Below are 21,040 nucleotides of genomic sequence, written 5' to 3' on the forward strand. Positions count from 1 at the left end.
CGATAAAGGGAATGAGAGGTTTATTGCATGTTTGAATCACTTACAAAAAAAATTAAAAAAAAAAAACTACCAAATTTTGATTTCTAGTCTCAAATAATTAGATTAACTTTCATTCCTTGTCACACTCTTAAGCAACAAACACACCCTAGAAAAAAGACATCAAAGTCTTCTCATTCTAATTTTTTTTTTTTTCTCTTTTAAATTTCAATTAATTTTGTGAAAAATCTGTTAAAAATGAATGATTTATGAAAATGAATAGTGATTCCTAAAGCTAGTATTGGGCGGCATCTTAATCACCCTAAAAAGATCTGTTATATCTTTCATTTTACACAACACGTGAAGATGTCTTCAAGCTCTGAGAATACTTATGCGCCGCAGTTTTACTTATTGGGATAGGGAATGCCTTATCTGCGTAATACATGATATTCTCTTTTCTTAATCTTCTTTCTTTGTCGGGACAATGCGTGTGAAAAAGACATTAGCATCCTTGTGCTTTAGATTGGAGGAGATATTCTTCATGGGGTTGGGGGGCAGGTTTGTTATGTTGCCGAACTCATGAATGATTCTGTCGCAATATGCCATCCCCTTCAATGTAAAAAGCTTACAATTTATGAAATTCGGGACCAAAAGTAAACAGGGAGAACTTTTTCAATACAATGCACAGAGGGGCAAGAACTGTAAACAATAGCTGAGATCTTTGAAAACAAATTAAATAAATGTACGCCACAAAGATTTGGAAGTCATAAATTGCCCCAAAAACTGAACAGTCATACCTACAAATTTTACTATCTTTAATTCTAGACTCAACGTTTCGAAAACTGTGGGGCTTTGCGAGCTTTCTTGAGACCCACTTTCTTCCTTTCAACCACTCTTGAGTCCCTTGTTAGGAGTCCTTCCTTTCTAAGTGGCCCCCTGTGGTCTTCACTCACCTTGAGCAATGCCCGGGCAATGCCAAGGGAGATGGCCTGAGCCTGACCAGAGAGGCCACCACCATGAGCTTTAACAAACACATCATAACTACTTTCATACCCCAAAGTTACCAACGGAACTTTGACGTACTGAAGCCATAATGGATTGCCTTGAAGATACTCCTACACAGCATACAAAAATTTCAATCATGATACAATAATTGCATTCAAAACCATGGAAACTAAATGAGAACGAAATAACTTTAGTGCTTTACAGAAACAATATCACCATCTCCAGTCCATTATAAGAAGCCGGAGCCCCCCACTCATAGTCTTATTCTAATGGTGAAAACACCTTCCTTCTAGGTAATTCAATATTTGAGCTGAATTGCCTTTTACTTTAGGGTCCTATTGCTTCTTATCACATATTCCAGTCATGAATGAGATCATCACTCTTCTACAATATTGAAGCAAAAAGTTAGTTATATGATTGTGACAATATATGAGAAAAGGATACGAAGTTATGGGTTCAAAACTTCAAATTATTTCATGAATATATGCTTTATGCTTAAGGATTATGAAAAATAAAACTTGAGTTTTAAATATGCTGTGCACTTAAATGATCTGTTTACAAAATGAGATATGGAAGCCTATGGATCCCACACTTGCTCTGACTTGAATAACTGATATTTTATTTTTATGACAGTTCCACCATCAAATTAAACAACACATGATTGATTAACATATAGACAGTATTCTCAGCTGGGGTTGGTTCCTGGACACACTTTTGGAAATAGGGTATGCCTGGTTCAGGTTTCAAGTTCTCTGCAATGCTGAAAATTTTGAAAAGTTTTGAGAAAGAACATGATGAAAACTTTAAGGTTGTGTTTGATTTCTAGAAAGTACCATGTAAAGAAAAAAAAAATACCGAGGTTATGTTTGGTTCCCGGAAAGTACTAAGGAAAGAAAAAAAAATGCTAAAGAAAATGATTGTATCATGTTTGGTTATCATATAGAAAATTCCAAAAAAAAAAACTAAATATAATTAAAATTATTTAGAAACTTGTACATTTTAAAATTATTTTATCTTTATATCGATGAATTAAAATAAATAAAATGAGTTATAAAAATAATTTATCAACTTTAACTCTATTTTTTATTTTCTTTCTACTTTTCCTCCCTATTTTCTTTCCCTTACATTTTCCCTCAAATTTTTTGGGAACCAAAGATAGCCTAAAGAAAATAATTTTCTTATATCTAGATATAATACAAAAAATACAAAAGAAAATCAAATATAACTAAAACTAATTAGAAACTTATACATTTTAAAATTATTTATTTTGTATATAGATGAGTTAAAATAAGTTAAATAAGTTTCAAGTAGCTTATAAAAATAATTTATTAACTTTAAATCTATTTTTTACTTTCCTTTTACTTTTCCTTTCTATTTTTTCTTCCCTCATATTTTACTTCACATTTTTCAGGAACCAAACATAGCCTAAAGATTATACATGAAGTTGATTAGTATGTGTTCGTAATTACAAGTATACGTTATGAACCTTTATTTTTTATACCTCCAAAACTGCATAAAAACAAACATGGGCTATGATGCTCTATGGGTAGAGAAGTTGCAAACTACTCACCACAACTATTTTTTTTATAAGCAATAAAAGATGTATATATATACACGACAAAAGAAAAGAGTATACTAGAGTACACAAAAAATAACTCTCTTCCTTAACAAGTTCCTAACCAATCAACAAAATCAATAAAAGGCATCGAGTCCTCTTTAATATTCATCCCAACCCATGCTAAGAGGTTACTTAGGAAAAAACATTTCAACTTTTGATATGACATCTCATCATTTTCTTAAGTTTCTTTCCATCCACAATGTCCAAATATGCATAGGGGAGAGGTTTCCAAACCTTCGTCTGTTTTTTCCCTATGAAGGAGCATGTCAGCTTAATAAAGTTTCTCTAACTGTGGAAAGAAGCACCCAAACTGCACCAAATGAGGAGGTGATGCTAACTATTATGAATTTGTTTTGGGAATATTTTTTAAAACAATTCTCAAAACATAGTTTTTAACAATTCTATGATGTTTTATAGAGTAAAAGCAGGAACTTGAATGTCTTCAACTTGCTTATTATATTTTCAATTTTCTTTTAAATAAATTTTAATGTAATGTTTTATTTTCAATTATTCTTCGTATTTATCCCATTATTTTTTGAAACAACACTCAAATAACAAATGAAAACAATTGAAAAGAATTGAAAACAACTAAAACATATGTCAAGAGAGCATCTTGTTTTATGGTTTTAAGAATAGAAAGTTGTTTTCTAATCACTAAACATGTTTTTCTATTTTTTTGTTCTCGAAAACAATTTTTGACAAACAAATCCTACATCTTTCAATTCTCAATGCATGAAAATTGGGGATGAAATCTTGGATGGTTTGAGATGGATGACCCAATAATCTATCCCAGTCTACTGCTAATGGAATGGGATTTTACAGACCTAAATGGGGCAGGGATGCAATCTTCAAGTATGTTGTAGGTTCTCCTTTTCCAGGATGGACAAAGTAGGGGCACCATGTTCCAAACCTGGGCTGCGTATACCCCTACTGAAAAATATATCCATAAAGACAAACCAGCTAAGCAAAAATAAGTACTGTGGCTTAGTGTAGACTTTAGCTTATTGTGCTTCACATGGTGACTGACAATGCATTAATTCAGTCAAATAATCACTAGCTTTGCCCAAATGCATTTCACAACATCGAGCACATTAACAGAGAGAAATGCACAAAAGTTTCGTGTCGATTGTGGCACTGCTAATTTCCAGAAAAAAAAAAAAGAAAAAAAAAAAAAAATAGAGGTCTCACAGGCAAACTCAAAAACCAAATTCTACACATTTCAAAATTACTGGGAGAAACAAAAAGAAAAAAGCAATCAAATATATAATGTCTGCACTTATCAAATCAAACGCTAGGACACTAAATAGTTGGGGCAAAGGATTTGTTGATGGAATTGAGTTGTAATTTCAGTGTGTAGTAGCATTTCCCAACAATTATTTGACAATTCACTCTAGATGCTTTTCCGAAGTAACACAAGTTCCATAACAACAGAAGACACCCATCCGGATGCCCAACTCTTGAGTTTACCCTAACATGTAAATTCAGATGGAAACCCACAATACACACCAATACGTGATGAACCGAAAATGGATTGGAAACAAGTCAGCAAAAAGGGGAAACGACCGCTATCCAATATAATATTCAAAAACCCTAACCTTAACACTACTGATTATGATTTTAATGTATCACTCCGAAATCCTAATTAGCAAGGATACAACAAAAGAGCACACATAGAAAGAGAGATTTTCCGTGTACCTTGGCGTCACGGTAATTGATAATAACTTTGCCAGTGCCTTCCTGAAGAACGACTCGAGCAATGGCGCATTTTCGGCGACCAGTACCGATGATTGTTTGCGCGGCGAAGCCACCGGGAAGCCTTGATTTGACGTATTTCTTCAAGTCTGCTGTCTCCAATTCAAGCGGCGAAGCAACCGCAGCAGCGGAGGCAACGACGGCCAGTGAAGAGGTTTTGGTCAGATGGGAAATGGAAAGAGAATTGGAGCGGACAAAGGAGAGTGAAGAGGGTCTTTGAGAAATATGGGAAGAAAATGAAAGAGACGAGAGTGAAGATGTAAGGGAGGACATGGAAATTGCCATTGCGTAAAGCTAGGTCGGTGTTTATTTCCCTGGAAAATGGATTTCCAGGCGTTGTAAGCTGAGGGGACAAGAGCGGGTGAGAGAGGATAACGTTGCTTTGAATTGACCAAAATGACATTCACGTAAGAGGGTATAGAAATGCAGTGATGCACATTATCGACTCCCAATAAAAATGAAACTTTTAATCTATGGAATGATACTTCATTTGAATTTGTAGCACCCATAAAACATACGCATGTATATGTTGTGTATGTAGAGTATTTGATAGTGATTTTAGGAAGCGTTTTTATTTTTTTAACACTTAAATTTTTTTATTTTTTAAGTATAAAAAATGTTAAAAATATTTTTTAGAATTACTGTCAAACAAATTTGTACGCACAAATTTTGTAAATTTTGGTTCTGATAAATTATCAAAATAAAATAGGAAATAAAATAGGAAAATAATACGAATAAAATATTTATTGAAATTAAAAATATTGTGAGTACAATCTAAAAATAATAATATTCTTTCCAAAAGAATATTTTTCCTTTGATTATTTTGTCTTTATCACACTTTGAAAGATGACGATGACGTTTTCTTGATTTTAAAGATCAATCGAGGGACACAAGTGGTTTATTCCCAAATGACCTTGTTGAATGGCGAAGAATGCTTAAAAAAAAAAAAATCTTTCCAAAAGAATATTTCCCCTTTGATTTTTTTTGTCTTGTTTACATTTTAGAAGATGATGAGTATAACGTTTTCTTGATTTCGAAGATCAATCGAGGGTTGTAAGTGGCTTAACGTGTGTAGGACCTATTTTTACCTTTGGATTTTTTCCTTATGATTTTCCTTTCCTTTCTAGATTTTTTTTATTTTTAAATTTCCTCTCCCCTTTTGATATTTATAAGTAAAGATAGGGAATTTGAATTTCAAATTCCCTAATTTTAATTACTTAATTCAAGAGATTTAGTTCCTTAATTTTATCAAATTTTCTTTTGAAGATTAGAGAGAGTTATCCATAAGAGATTTTTTTTTTTTCAAGACCAAATTAGTTCACTAATTTTTTTATGTCTACAATATTTTTTGTACAGTATCTAAAAGCACTTTTGGATGTACATAATTTTTTTTAATAGATAAAATATACATAATTCTATTTCTTTGTATTTCATATTAAATTTGATCTATCTAATTTTAATTTTAGTACGATACTTATTCCATATGATAATATTTATACCTCATTTTTCATACTATAAGAATTGGTTTTTATGCCCTTTTTTTATGTTTATTATAATTTTAATTTTCTCGTACATAGCTTGTTTTTAAATGAGGTTGGTTAAATGTATGTGTGCTTCATATATAATTTAAGAACTTTGAATGTATTGCTGGATCTTTACTTAGATCAGTCTTTCAGGGAAATCTCTTGAGTAAAAAAATGTACTTGAAGATCTTATAGAAAACGTAACCTTAAACATGCTGTAGGTGGATCTTTTCGGATCCTTTTATGCTTAAGTCAACTTTGAGGATTTTCTAGGAAGAATTCTACGCACCTTTAATTATGGTCATTACGACTCTTTTTTAAATTTGCATTTAATCTTATAACATTGTTTCACTGATAATGATTGATCAACACTTAACAATCATTTATTTATAGTAAGTTACCATACAGATTCAGACAATTTGGGCTAACATTATGTGGAATGGGTTCCTACTGGACTATCTTACTCTCTGGATGCCCACATACCCACGTATATATTAATAATTTTTTAGTGACACATGATAAAGAAATATTAGAATAAAAAAATAAATAATTGTTGGGTTTAAAAAAAAAAGTTTTGCCTTTTCAAGATCGATCTCTCTTCAATCCCGTTTCATGCTGTTGTCTTGGTTTGTTTGTTTTTTTCCATTTTTTTTTTTAAGAGTGTTTCTTTCTTTACTTAATTCTAAATGTAACCTTATACTTAATAGTATTAAATATTAGGTTATTGGTTTTTATAGTATTTTATTTTTATTAAGTATTAAAAGGTAAAAAAATCAATATGTTATTTTTTCTATTTAAAAAAAGTTATATATTTTGATTTTTTCTATTTAGTAAAAAGTTTATAATAAGTTATGAAAAAGTAGAAAAACAAATAATGTAAATTCTAAAAACAAATTGTTTTAAGCAAAAGGTCAAAAAAACAAACACCATTTAATACAAGAATAAAAGGGCATTGGAAATTATCATTTTGCCCCTTCATAAAAAAATTATAAAGGTTTCAGTTTGAGACAAATTTTCAGCATATATGGGTGAAATTTTTTTCCTTTTATTTTTCTGAGAAGATCAGTAAAATTTGGAAATTCCATAAAATAGAAATTGGAGGAGAGACACTGCAGGCTACACTCAACTCTTGAACATAGATGCCATGAAACCAGTTTTCCGCCTGGAATCCAAATGAAGCTCGTATTCAAACTGCAAATCCTAATTGACCTTTTAGTCTCTCTCTTTTAAATACCCCAGACCACTCCTACAAATACTACTACCAAAATGGAAAAAGAAGTTGGAAAACTTATCCACAACAAAATCGACCTCTCTGCCTTTCTAATTGAATCCAATCTGGGTGAGCAAAACTTCCGATTAGGTGAAACCATTCAGGTTTTTTGTCCGAAGAAATAAAGCGTTCTTCACTTACTCTTGTGTCTGGTCAATATTGGTTTTTGCCCAGAAGCATCGGTCTTTTAACTTGTCATGAAAATCAGTTTTCACCGGCAGATCCTCCCCATTTCTTCACACGACTTTCTGCCTCTTCAGCCTGCAAATTCAGTTTTTATTTCACAGTTCAACAAAACGTCTAAAATGAATTGTCTTAATCCACCCAGCCTAGTTCAAGGTAAAGGGAAAGGAAACGAGTACTGACTTCCTTATTCCAGTTTGTCCATGAAGTGATCCCCACCAGTATTATGGTCTGCAAACAGATGCCTCCTATCATTCCTCCCCAAATACCCTGCAATACGGAAGGAGAATTCTAAGTTAATAGAAATAGAAAAAAGTAGTAACGAGATTTCAAGAGAAGGTAGGTGAATCATTCCTCAAGGAAGCTTAGAAATGAAATATTTCTAAACCATTTTCAGTATATCTGAAGACACACATCCACCTTCTAGGATTAAATCTTTAGGAAGAAAATGGGAATTACTACTAATACAAATATTCCCCTGTGAAAGGGTTATTTGTTTACTTTCAAGTAGTAATGTGAAACCAGATGGCATCAAGAGTGAGAAAAGCTATAGTATTTCACCTCTGCTCCGAGACCAAATTTGAATCCCAAGAGTAGGCCAGCTGGTAATCCAACGAGATAGTAGCACCCAATGTTGATGTATGCAACAATATGTTGCCATCCAGCTCCAACAGCAACCCCTTGAGAAACAAACACAAGAATGTTAGGTCAGCATCCATAGCATTATCTACTGCTCCTTCATGTCAGTTTTGAGTCTTGAAAACATTCAAAGCATCATATAATAGTACTCAGGTGGGAATGTTTACTCCTTTTATTTGACAACCAGATGAATTTAGTACTAATCACTCCCCTGTCTCGGCAAGATTGAACAGTATGAACAAATGAATTCATCTTTCTGATTCTTACCTGATAAAACTGGTTGAAGACTGTTCAGAAGGACAGTGACACCAAGCAAGGTAGCAAGTTTGGTAGTTAAGTCTGCAACTGCAGTGCTTGTTGTGAAAAGGTAGGGGAAAACATCTCTTGTTGCAAACACTACAGCCATGCAAATCACTCCAATAGTCATGGATGTGATGGAAACCACTACAACTGCAAATTTTGCTGATGGAGCGTTGCCAGCCCCAAGTTCATTGGATACTCTCACACTGTTATACCATCCACAGTCAGTTCTTCCATAGAAACATCTCCATTTGATTATTGGGAAAACAGAGAAGAAACAAAGAGATCGGGAATTTACAGCTATTTGGCCTAGCAACTACTGTTTTTAACGAAGATATAAATAAATAAGACATGCAGGGGGCATCACCTTATGGCAGCATTGAATCCAAGAGCAATCATTGCATCCCATCCTTGTATGTTCATGCTGCAAAAGTGTCACAATGTTAATTAATGAATCAACCTTCATGGTACTACATATTCTGACAGAAGTAACAGAACAATGAATAATTCCAATTTGTTTTTTCTTTTTCTTTTTTTCATCAAAACATTTTGCACCGAGAGAAAATAGACATAGATGAGGGCATATTTGGATTTCAGATAAAAATTAAATGAATCATTTGCATATTACAAAGATTTGAAATGAGCCGGATCCAATAGGCATCTTGACATCTTTTAAGGAGGAGCTTATGAAGCATCATACCAGATAGAGATGGCATCAACTGGTATCAGAGGGTTCTTCAGACGACCTGTTATCACCACCAGTATCATCAAGTACCAGAACTCCAAGCTGCAATGGAGACCATGCAACAACAACAATATTATACATAGAGAACCAACCATATCGTATATAGAGATGGAGAGAGGGAGAGAGATACCATAACATAACAGCAGAAGCCAGAGAGAGCTTGACAAATCCATACAAATCAGCAAATGCCAGCATTGAGAATCCGCTCCAAGCACCATCTGATGTTGTGATGAAAATGTATAAAAGCTGTGAAATAACAATCAGCCACCACGATAGGTTCAACATGACCGCTGCTCCTACTAAGCCATACCCCAGTTTCAATATCAGTAACCAGCTAAGTACTGCATGTATCACCAGCACCACTACTGATATCCAGGCCATCACAAACACTTTCCTCTGTGCTTGCAAGAACTTTTGTATCGGAAAATTCAACGCATAAGCGAACAATTGCGGGATCATCCATAAAGCAAATTGACCTGCACCATAAAGTTAAAGCTCATCAAACCATTCCCACTTCTACCGGTGTTTTATCAGATCAGCAGGCTTCTCCACACTGAGCAAGGTGAGTTTAAGTGGTGTTCTAAAGCAAAAAAGCCAAACAGGTGAAAATTCAAACTCTGCATTTTGAAGAATCAAGGCCAAAAGGTTAAAACAGCAATGAGTTTTTTTTAATGCATAATGACACCTTGAGGCAAAAAACTAGGTACTATTTGAACAAAGTGGAAAACCGTCCTAAAAGACTACAACCAAGGCTTAATTTTTACAAAAGAGTGATAATAAATAAGAAAGTGTGAGTGTGGTTAATTTGGAAATGGTAATTTCATTGGCCTAATAAATGAGTGTGGTTGGGGGTCAGCTTTTTGAACCAATCATATAAACACTTGGTGGAGAAATTATGGCTGAACCCCCTTAGGCACCGGCGGCTGAGGACAAGTGGTAAGAAAATGAAAGCAGCCCCAACTGACAATTTGTGCTAAATATTAAAAATATTAATGGGCAACGGTCCACAGAGAATAAAGAGGTGCAGGGTCATGGTGTTTGAGTGTTGATAATTTAAGAAAAAGAGTAAGCATGATTTACATGTATGTGATATGTGTTTGCAATAAGAAAATGAATACTGACCCGCAGCCTCAGAAATCTGGGTAGTCTCTCCAATGAGCTCGAGAATGGGAGGAGCAAAAACATAGATGGGCACCAAACAGCAGGCAGTAGTCAACAAAATGACCCATGATCTTTGCATGTATATCCCCAACATTCTGATCTTTCCGGCACCGTAAGCTTGGCCACATAGAGTCTCCAAGGCACTCCCCATCCCTAACTGCATTCACAATTTCACATTCAGTAAAACAATGCTCATTTTTTGGGATTAGCAATCGCATTCTCACTTGGTTCCTGTCAGGCTGTCAGCTCAATAACTTAGACACTTACACCTTTAGTTTTATTACCCCTGGGACAGGGGACTGGACAGAGGCATTCTCTTTGATTCACTAAAATACCCTTATCTTCATGCCATAAATTACAGATGCTGCCCTCCTGTATTCTTATTTCTTAACCCATCATACGTACTCTTTCCGCTGTCACCACAGTGAAAATTGAAAGCTAAGGGCCTGTTTGGTTGTTGAACAGTTTTCTGTTCTTGAAAACAAAAAACGCTGAAAACGTATTTGGGAAAGGATGTGATTTTTGTCTTTTGTGTTATCGTGTTCTCGAGAGGCCTCCTTTCAGAGAAAAAAAAAACAAAAGAAGCTGATTTGCTTGTTTTCTTCACTGTTCAAGGAAGAGCTGTTTTGTCTCCCACTTTGCAATCGTACTATGATTCGGGAAACCCTTTTTCAAGCACTTCAATGCATTCTTGTAATCTATCTCGGCTATTTCATGCATGAACTAAACATATATCGATGGCAAATAAACTGAAAATACTAGTGATCGGAAATTTACCATGACACCAAAGGCGAGACCCGCGATAACGGAGTTCTCGACGGAGACGGCAGCGAGCTCCGTCTCGCCGACTAAGCCAGCAAAAGTCTGCGTGAGTGCACCAAGGGAGTATTGACAAATGGCCGTGAAAATTGCCGGGCCCGCTAGTTTCCATAGCTTCTTGGACTCGGCACAGAACTTCCTGGGAAAGCTCACAGGCTTTTCCACGTCTTCATCATTATGGTTATTGAGGAGTGGAGTTTCCATGGCCATTGTCGCCCTCTGAAACCACTTCCACGATTACACTTCGACTGCGCTCTTAGCTTCTATCTGCCTCATACATATAGCATACTATGTAAGCAAGAAGGGAGAATTAGGGGTGTGGAGCCATCAGTGATTCTTATCCGACCAGGTAGGTATAAGCTGAGCTGATCCTGGCTCTTTTGAAGGTTTGGTATGGCGCATCGTGACTTGGGAGTGGGGGGTAACATTCAAAGGTTTGGCAGAGACTCGCGGTTGGAGATATGTCACACGACTCACACCCTTTCCATTCCCAGGGATTATTAAATAAGGAGAACTAGGTTAGGGTGATTGGCAACTGGCATGGGTCCACAATTGGGGAATTTTGTTTAGCGGACAACCGCGGGCTGACGCTGGAAAAGTCGCGGCTGGTTTGTATGGTCAGAAATTTAGAAGTCTCCCTTGGATGGTGAGTCACGTGGATGGGGTAACGGGAGAGGTGAGTCTTGTGTTAGAGGCTTCTCGCTCCAACTGTCCACCGGGTGCTTTGTTAGGTGGGGAACCCTTCACCTAAATGTAATGTCGACGTGTCCAAATAGACCTTTTGTATAGGATATTTTAATCCGTTAAATAAAAAATTCATATCCTTATACATCACATTTGATAGGGATATAATTTTATATGATATCTTTATGTAACACATTTAATATGATATATTATTTTATATTTATATTTAATTATTAAAATAGATAAATATTAATATGAAATATATATTATATTTCAATATTTAAAATAAAATTATATTCCATCTTAATATTTTTTATTTAAAAATTATTATTTTTATTACATTTAACAGTATTAATGATTAAAATATTTAAATTGTATAAATAAAAAATGTTATATTATGTTATTCAATATATATATTAATATTATTTTATAAATATTTTTTATTTTTTATTTTTAACCACAAATTTAATTTTATAATAAAAAAAATTATTTTACAAAATAAGTAATATAAAAAATAAAAAAAATGATAAAAAAAATAAAATTATTGTTCATGTGTATGTCCTATATTTTAATTTAAGATTAAAATATTTTGTATAAAAAGAATATAGAAAAGACGATGAATATGCTTTTAGGTAGACAGTAATTTTCTCATTAAGACTCTTCAAAGCAACGGTTTAACAAATAGCTGATGACACTTGTACTAGAGTGACTATGTCATTGATCTCCTTTGGGAAGCTCTCGTCCTAGGGTTTTTTTTCTATTGAATTAGGTTCATTCTAATGGCTTGTCGTGGTTTTTTTGAGGAGGATCGTAAAGTATCTTACTTCTTTTGGTTCTAATGTTCCCCGACCTTCATAAAAAATACTCAAAGGAATTAATTCTTTTGGTTCTAATGTTCCCCGACCTTCATAAAAAATACTCAAAGGAATATACTATACGAGCCAATATACTAACACTAGCCTTAATCGGTTATCTTAGAATTGATAATTAAAGGAAATATATTAAATACTCATCACTTATCTTATTCTATATTTGGTTAAATATAAGATAGAATAAGTAACCTACCATATCACTAATCAAATATGAAATGAGATATAATATATTTTCTCTTATTCTATACTATTACGTTATATCCAACCAATCCAATATAACCTCATTGTTTCAAAGCTTTAATAAATACCATTAATGAAAAATCATATACTAAAATAAAAATAACTACCTAAATTGGGAAAGATCACATAATCAAAGGTAATAAGTTACATCTAAACAACCATATTACAAATTTGGCAAGAAAAAGAAGAACATCTGAATTTCTAGTAAGATCTATGGCACCACGTCTTACTTGTTATAACTCAAGAGTCGTGTCAATTTTCAACCATCTAAAAACGCATGGAGAACAAATGAAAGGGGACTAGTCTTTGAAGCAAAGGTCAGCAGACTTCACCCACCATCTGCAACGCTTCATATTCTGAGGCCAGACATTTGAACTATACCGATGGAGATTTGTATGACCTTTTTCTTCTACTTGAATTCCTTTGGCCCGTATTATCAATTTCTGTTGCTTGTCACTTTAAAACAAGCATTCATTTCATTAATTCTTTATTTATTTATAACCACTCCTTATAAATAATAAAAATAATTTGAAAAGCACAAATACATTAAAAGCCCACCTGACAAATGACCACATTCTTGTTGAACCAATCAATCCATCAAAATGTATTAATCAAATATCACTTTTCTCTAATTTTTTGCTTTGTTTTTCAATAATAATGTATAAAATTTCAAGTATTAGTATGATTACTTATTATGTTAAAATGAAAAATTAGATAAATTAAACACAAAAACGCAAATAAGAGAAAAGAAAATTTTCAACTTAATGACGTTCGGGGTTGAGGAACAAACTCACATTCTTTTATTCTATACAAATACATCTCTAAATCTCGATATTAAAAGTGTATTTGATAGTGATTTTATGAAGTGTTTATACTATTTCTAATATTTAAAAGATAAAAATTTTCAAGTATTAGAATAATTAAAAATGTTTCCCAAGATTCCCATCAAATGAACTCTAATTATTTTAATGATGCTTTAAAAATGTTTACAGTAAAAAAATCAATTATCCAACAAGTTTGATTGTTCTATGGAAATAGCCGTAAAAAAATATAATTTTGTTAATCGATAATTACTTAGTAGTGATATGGTTTTCACAGGTGATGCTATGATAGTTATATTAAAATTTAAAGAAATAATTTAATGATGTTAGACATTTATCTATGCAAGAATAAATTCCCTTTAATTTTGAAATTATTTTTTAAAAAATAACTTTAATATTTAAAGAAAGTTAACTTTTTATTAGGATATAGAAAGTATCTTAAATTTGAAAATAATTTTACAAATTGTTTTATTTGGAAAAATATGTCTTAAAGCCGTAGATATGAAAAACATGAAAGTTGAAATTTGAGATTGGAAACTCGATCAGACTGTCAAAAGTTAAATAGTGCATCATTTCACTGTGACCGCCAGGGAGGGGGTCCACCAAGAATTCCAACTTGTTTTTCTGATAGGATCTCGATAGAGATGAAAAGGGGTTGAGATTTCCATTCCCAATCATTTCCCATGCCTTGCAATGCTAACTGTACGTTGAATCTTTCCATTATACAGGGCCTTGGACCCCGAGTTGGTTGCGATCCCCTTTCCCTTTCCCTTTCCTCACTAGTCAAAAATAGCAGCAACAGTGAATCTTTATGACAGGTAAGGTCGAATTGGGAGATGGGTTGCTCGTAACGAACAAAATCAAACAAGGGTATCTATTAAATTATTGCCCAAGCTAAATTTTCAGTGTCTGGGTTGACTGTCAAGTTAGGTCTAGTTTTGAAGATTAGTTGGGATGATCCTCTGGTTTAGCCGGCAAATGGATGGTTAGTTTAAATGGTATCCTATGATCATCAAGTCTCCCCTTTATTACAAGCCTGCCATTAATAAATCACTTCCATAAAAATAGCACTGGTGTTAACAAAGCCAACAAAGTCAGTCAACATCAAATGATAAAGAGATTGGTATATGAATTTAGAAGTCCCACCAATGAATGATAATGATAGGGGAGCCATAACAATTAGAATAATACTGCAAATGCCATTGCCTAATTCCATATTTCCCCATATAGTAATTACAAGAGTCGGTCACTATGATAAACACTGTCCACTGCAAACAAATACAAGATACAGATTATAGACATCTCATTTTACTATTTTAACATATTTATACAAAACTTCTTTCTCCGTGATGTCTTTAAAGAGAAGGGCTTCAAAAAGCAGCACATGAATCAGGGATCCAAGTAAATGATTTCTGCTCGAACTGAAGCCCGTCGGAAGCGCAGCAAGTCCTTTATCAACTCCCATGCTCCGTCCCCAGAAGCAGGTTTAACAGTCATCTTCTCAAGCACAGGTGAGTATGCAAGCAGAAAGTTGATGAAATCCAATTGGGGTCCAACACCTGAGATGCCAGTTAATTTCACAACCCGCAGGTGGGCAAAGGAGTAATTCCAGTGTTCTTTTTTCCAAAGGGTTGTGGATGTTTCCAGAAGAGTTTGTTCCTCTGGCCGAGCCTATAACATAGTTCAAGAAACAAGATCATTACAGTTCCCAAAATTAACTTCTAAAACTTGAATTGAAATGTCCAATCATTTTCTAATTTGGAGCAACATATAGTTGAAGAATCACAATGTCAATTTCCCATGAAATTCAAGTAATACTTGAGAGGAAGATACTCACCAACATTTCTAGTTCTTGTAGATTAGGGGAACTTCTTAGGAGGCAAAGAGCAGTTAAATTCTCCTCCACAGAACTGAAGTTTATGCGTATGGAAAGATGAGTCAGATCAATACATGGAGCAGGCAGCTTCCCTGGCACATTGCCAGCAGCTAAATACTGGAAACAAAGAGAAGTTACAGAACAAGTGTAACATAACATAAAAGCATACTAAGAATGAACACAGGCAGGCTGTCTATGGACATCCCTTGGAAATTGAATCAATTCATTGGGTTACATGGCATTTCAAACAAGTTAGTTGCATAACATAGAAAGGATGCTGCAGGCACCAAAAATATTATAGACATAAGGACATTAAATGAATTCTTTGATGTGTCTCTACATAAACAAGGTTAGAAAACAACATATATATTCATTTAAATTCCAGAGATGGCCTCATTTCAAATCTCTCATGGGACCCAATGGGACCTTTCAATTTCCATGGGACATGCGAATATGCCCATAAGTAATATTAGTAGAATCTTTACCTTTAGAAAATAACTCTGTATCTCAAGCCTCTGGATACGGGGGAGATGGGCAAAAAACTTGACCAAATTTCTAGAATTTCCATCAGCCAAATTTTTATCATTTGTTATATCCACATACAAGCCAATGGAAACTGTAGCTAAAAGGAAGGTATTCTTGAAATTAACATCATAAAACACACCTCCAGTGTCAAAGAATTGGAGATTTGGAGCATGAATATTAAGGTGGGTGAAACCATCAAAGTTCATCAATGTAAACTTCTCAAGCAGAGGGCAGCTAGAAATCAGATTTTCAAATGCATCTTGGGCCATGATAATATGCTGAAGATCAAGGCTCTTCAAGCTCATGAATCCTTTGAACGTTGGAGGAGGCTTTAGCAAAGAATTAAATAGCTCTAAATGAATCAAACTTTGGCAATTGTATAAGCAAGAAGGTAGCTTGTAGTGTTGACCCTTCCATATTTCAAGTATGAATTCTCTGATAGGGGTTCTTGATAAATATAGAATCCACCGATCAATGTCACTACCACCTAAGAAATCTCGGTGAGACAACCTGAACTTGTGTATTGGGCCAGTGTGAAGCAAGAGGACATGATCAATAATGTTCACAAGCTTATTCTTGACAAGCGTTTGATCTTGGGAAGAAATTGAAACACACTGATTATCAAACACGAGATATGGAAGGGTAACCCATTTGAACCTCCACTTGCTTGACAAGACACTCATCCTCACAGCATCCCTAATTGACAACAGTGACAAAATTTTATCTATAATATGTCCTGGCAAGTTGCTGATCTTATCCAGCTCCATATCCATTGCAAGGGACCTGGACAGTTTTCTTTCTGAAACAGGGAACAAACCAAATTCATTTATCAACAATAAGGGAACCTTTATGAACGTGCAGCACAGATAGAGGCATGTTGAGCAGAAATACAAGATTTTTGTTTTAAATATCTTTTAAGAAAGTTTGTTAATTCAACCAACCAAATTATCTTTTACAATTTTAGTTCATCACAAGGGTCACGGCACAATGAAGTAGATAGATAGCAAAATGGTACATAAGGAATTGACTTGATTCTGATGGTTGAATAAAAAGAAAAAAGAAAAAATACAGAAAAACTAGTGCCCTGCAATGGACCTTATCAAACTACAGTTACTAAACAAGGATTTCATTTGTCCATTAAAAGCATTAGTGTTTCCTTTAGCTTTAGTCACTGAAATGCTACCCAGATGAGCAGGAAAGCATCAAAGGCAATAAGCCTTTGCATTTATCACATGAAAAAGGAAATGTGCATCTTGTTGCAGTTGTGACTGAACATAGTTATGTGGTGTCAGTCCTAATATTAGTTGTAATGGCTACTTCCTTCCATTAGCAAAATTAGGTGGTATATATTCAAGGGTGTTAGGATTCAAACTACAAACAGAAGTACTGTCATCCAAAAATTGCTAAATAATGGTGCATGCAAAAAACAAGTCACCGAAGGAATTCAAGAATGGAAGCTGTTAAACAAAAAGAATGGCATCTGACCAACATTTTTGTGCTCGGATCTTGGGAAGTGTAGGGTAGAGGAAAAAACAGGAAGAAATATGAAATTCTTGTCTGACTTACCATGGAAAAATACTAAGGCAATTAAAATATCACAAAAATTACTTAAAAAAGCTTTATAGATTTTCATAGTTTTCATTTCTAAAGGCTATGTTTGGTTTTTGGAAAGTTTGAAGGAAAGAACATAGAGAAAAAAAATAGGAGGAAAAAAAATGAAAACATTATAAAAATTTTCTTTTGCTTCATTGTTTATGAAAAAGTGGCAGGAGAGAAAATTAACTTGTTCATGAATATGGTTTCCTCAAACTTCCCCACTTCCTTTTTTTCCTGAAAAAAAAAAAAGAAAAGAAAATGGAGAAGAAATTCTTTTAACATTTTCTCCTTTCTTTTCCATTGTATCTTTTTCTTCACATTTTCCCATGATATCCAACATAGGAAAATCATTTTCCTTAAACATCTTTTTCTCTTTCTTCGCACTTCCTAGTTATCAAACATAGTAAAGGGAAAGTCAAATTGGAAAAGGATCAGAGAACAATTACTGAGTTCATTCAAACTTATGTTCTGTTTCCATAAAACTTTTCCTTCCCCTCCTCACATTCCTCATACAATCACACTTTCATCGTGTCCCTCACACAATCAAATTTCCATGATTCAAACAAAGCATTAAAAACGAAAAAAAGGAAGGGGAACAATCCATGAGCTCAATGTTTAAAAACAACAACCATTATGTGAAATCGTAGTGCTTCAGTGGCTGGCTTTCCTTCATAGACAAATTGTCCCTCGATTTCTCTTAAATTTTCCAAGAACCAAATATAGCCTAAAGGCTTTCTAGGAATCAAATGGATTATTTATGGAGTTCCATCATCATCCTAAGCAGACATGCATAAAAAACCTTGTAGTATTGCTATATTCACTATTTTCTTGGTTTACATTTGTAGCCTTATTTAATGACTTTCTGAAACCAAGATAGGATTCTAATGAACCCACCACTATTTTGACTCTTTTCCAAAAACTCTCAATATCTCCCAATAAATAAAAATTAAAATAAAACTATAAATCTTAAAAAAAAAGAAAAGAAAGAAAAGTTCATAAATGCTGGTAAGATAAAGCAACTTCTAATTTGACTCCACGTATCCTAAATGTAGAAATATACCTACTCTACAAAATTACCTATATACCCCTTGTTCCCATCAGCAGGGAGAACAAGAGGAACAGAAGAACTAAAAGGAATTGCCAGCTGATTATATGATTTAAAGGGGTCGGTTCTTTGTTTCTTGTCTGCATTTCAACTTCTAGGAATGGTACTCAAAATGGGTATTTCACGAGAACAAGGTTTTCCAAAATGAGCAAATCAAAGTTCAATCGTCGTCCACAAAATAGAATATTCACCAAATGCATCATTGAAAACCTAATTTCTTTGACTAATGCAGATACAATTTCATTTGGATGTAAAGATCATCTCCATGATGCAAAACACTTATATCAAAAGGATGAATCGCAGCAAATGTCGTAGGAGAAAAGCAACAGAATACGCCGTACAGAAAAGGGCGGAAATTTTACCTTCTAGGCAGTACACTTTGTGCCTTGTCTCCCGAAGACAATGATGATACCAGCAAAAGCGATCTTCAATTATTTCTACCGCCAATAAACTGTTTGAAAACTTGGCAACGATAGGTCATGAACCAGATCATTGCTTAATAAAAAATAATAATAATAAAACCCCCTTTTTTTTTTTAATTTTGAAAACATATAAACGGAGCTATGGAAGTAATTATACGTACAGCATAGAAGAATCGGGTTTGATGGGGTTCTGGGGAAGGAAAAATGTCTCAATCCCATCACTGGCAGGGTAAGCGGAGAGCAATGGCGACGGCCTTTGAAGATTTTAGGAATTTGGATGGTGAGAAGTAGGGTAGAAAGGACGGTGGGTGGGGCCAAAATTGAAAATTGCCTCTTTTCAAGTACCATGAATAGAGGGTTTTTGAACGGATCGTGTCATTTTTTAAAATACCGTTTTTCCAAAAGAAAATTCTACGGTCACCAAGAGAGGCGTTACAAAAAAATATAACTTTTTGGTATCTCCCTTGCTATCACATTTGATAAATATTAAATAAAGAATATTTAATTAATTTTTATCATAAATGATTGTTTTATTTATCAAGGTATAAAATTATTATAAAATTTTCTTTTAAAATACTAATCAAACAATTAAGAAAAAGCTATTATATATTTGAAATGTATGTAATAAAAATACAAACCGTGTGAGGTCTATTATTACATATTTTTCATTTATTATTATTATTATAATATTTATTTTATCTTTATTTTTTTTTTCCTTTTTTACTTTCTTTTTCTTTCTCTTTTTCCATGTTTCCTCATGTCCTCCCTTATCTTTTCTCTTCATTTTCTTTCTTTTTTCTTCCTTTTTTGTTTCTTCATTTCCCCACCACATCTCACCTAATCCACCCTGCTTTTTCTTTTTTCCTTTCTTTTTCTTTATTGATTCCTTTGCTTTCCCATTTTCTTCCCTATCTCCATCTCCATGCACTCCACTTCACACTTTACCATCATCTATGAAAAAACCATTGTTGGCACTATACCCATCTCTACCTTGCATCTTCATCTCATTAAGACGTTGTTGTCACTTCTCTTCCTCATCTTTGACAGTGGTGGCATCATTCCTACACAACCTACACTTCCAGTGTCACCTCATAACGTTGTCTTCTTCATTGTTGACTGCATTGTACATTGCCACTATTAAAAAACATTTTGAAACTTCTAGAGAGATTATTTTGCCACGTGGTGTTGAATAATAGGCTAGGCCGTTAGGGTTGGTTTCCTCTTTTGTATAAAGCCTTGTAATCTACACTTAATAAAAGAAAAAGTAAGAAATACTCCTTTGCTTGTTTTTGTTATCTGTTTTTTTTCTCTCTCTATTTATCTCATACAGTATTTACACAGAAAAGAAGAATTTATATAATATAGGACAAAAACGAGTAAAGAAATATTTCTTCCTCTTTCTTTTATTAAGTGTAGGTTATAGGGATTTATACAAAAACAAAGAAGACCAACCTTAACAACCTAGCCAATTATTGAACACCACATGATAAAAGAATCCTTTTAGAAGATTCAAAATGTTTTTTAACACTCCCTTGCAAGCTAAGAATAGAGGAAAAGATGATGTTTAACTTGTCACAAAGTCTGTAGAATGAGGATGATGAGAAAGGCTTTGTGAAGATATTTGTTGTTTGATCATAGGTTAGAACATGTTGAATAACTAAGGTTTTCTCCAAAACTTTGTTACAAACAAAGTAAAGATCAAACTCAGTGTGTTTCATTCGAGAGTGTTGAATTTGATTAACACTTAATGATACATTGTTGAGGTTATCACACCAAATGACTTGTGTTCGAGGTTGTGGAATTCATAGTTCTTCCAACAATCACTATAACCACACCATTTCAGCAGCAACATTAGTTAGGCTCCAATACTCTACTTCAGTTCTAAAGAGATGGTGTGTTGTTTCTTGG

The 21,040-nt window shown here is 33.9% G+C and overlaps 3 protein-coding genes across 4 annotated transcripts; all 3 read right to left on the reverse strand.

Moving 5' to 3' along the window:
- Positions 1-630: 630 nt before the first annotated feature.
- LOC100248841 (small ribosomal subunit protein uS9c) lies at positions 631-4,803 on the reverse strand. The gene is made up of 2 exons (XM_002283614.5): positions 4,295-4,803; positions 631-1,091 (listed from the first exon to the last, which is right to left on the reverse strand). Exons 1-2 carry the CDS (start codon positions 4,634-4,636, stop codon positions 804-806), a joined length of 630 nt encoding a protein of 209 aa, XP_002283650.1. The 5' UTR covers positions 4,637-4,803; the 3' UTR covers positions 631-803.
- Positions 4,804-6,899: 2,096 nt separating this feature from the next.
- On the reverse strand, positions 6,900-11,492 carry LOC100255747 (protein DETOXIFICATION 33). The gene is made up of 9 exons (XM_002281877.4): positions 10,950-11,492; positions 10,134-10,329; positions 9,142-9,487; positions 8,967-9,053; positions 8,634-8,690; positions 8,234-8,472; positions 7,889-8,007; positions 7,511-7,597; positions 6,900-7,405 (listed from the first exon to the last, which is right to left on the reverse strand). The coding sequence occupies exons 1-9, from the start codon at positions 11,199-11,201 to the stop codon at positions 7,349-7,351; spliced, it is 1,440 nt and encodes a 479-aa protein (XP_002281913.1). The 5' UTR covers positions 11,202-11,492; the 3' UTR covers positions 6,900-7,348.
- Positions 11,493-14,787: 3,295 nt separating this feature from the next.
- On the reverse strand, positions 14,788-19,454 carry LOC100260820 (F-box/FBD/LRR-repeat protein At1g13570). Of its 2 annotated transcripts, none has more exons than XM_002281865.4 (5): positions 19,294-19,454; positions 19,073-19,161; positions 15,970-16,808; positions 15,446-15,601; positions 14,788-15,279 (listed from the first exon to the last, which is right to left on the reverse strand). In XM_002281865.4, the coding sequence occupies exons 1-5, from the start codon at positions 19,296-19,298 to the stop codon at positions 14,998-15,000; spliced, it is 1,371 nt and encodes a 456-aa protein (XP_002281901.2). In that variant the 5' UTR covers positions 19,299-19,454; the 3' UTR covers positions 14,788-14,997. The 2 variants fall into 2 exon arrangements, with proteins under 2 accessions (XP_002281901.2, XP_010664639.1); XM_010666337.3 differs by having other exon boundaries at positions 19,073-19,205.
- Between the last annotated feature and the right edge of the window lie 1,586 nt (positions 19,455-21,040).

The sequence above is a fragment of the Vitis vinifera genome, chromosome 18 (assembly GCF_030704535.1).
Source record: "Vitis vinifera cultivar Pinot Noir 40024 chromosome 18, ASM3070453v1".
NCBI lineage: Eukaryota > Viridiplantae > Streptophyta > Magnoliopsida > Vitales > Vitaceae > Vitis > Vitis vinifera.

Excerpts from the sequence above, each read along its gene's own strand:
- LOC100255747 (XM_002281877.4), bottom strand. The coding sequence starts at position 11,201 with ATGGCCATGGAAACTCCACTCCTCAATAACCATAATGATGAAGACGTG. Across the intron at positions 9,054-9,141 it reads GCTTCTGCTGTTATGTTATG|CTTGGAGTTCTGGTACTTGA; the intron begins GTATCTCTCTCC and ends TCTCCATTGCAG. Across the intron at positions 8,691-8,966 it reads GTTGATGCCATCTCTATCTG|CATGAACATACAAGGATGGG; the intron begins GTATGATGCTTC and ends ACACTTTTGCAG.
- LOC100260820 (XM_002281865.4), bottom strand. Across the intron at positions 16,809-19,072 it reads CAAAGTGTACTGCCTAGAAG|AAAGAAAACTGTCCAGGTCC; the intron begins GTAAAATTTCCG and ends TCCCTGTTTCAG. Across the intron at positions 15,280-15,445 it reads TACAAGAACTAGAAATGTTG|GCTCGGCCAGAGGAACAAAC; the intron begins GTGAGTATCTTC and ends ACTATGTTATAG.
- LOC100248841 (XM_002283614.5), bottom strand. The coding sequence starts at position 4,636 with ATGGCAATTTCCATGTCCTCCCTTACATCTTCACTCTCGTCTCTTTCA. Across the intron at positions 1,092-4,294 it reads TCAATTACCGTGACGCCAAG|GAGTATCTTCAAGGCAATCC; the intron begins GTACACGGAAAA and ends TATGCTGTGTAG.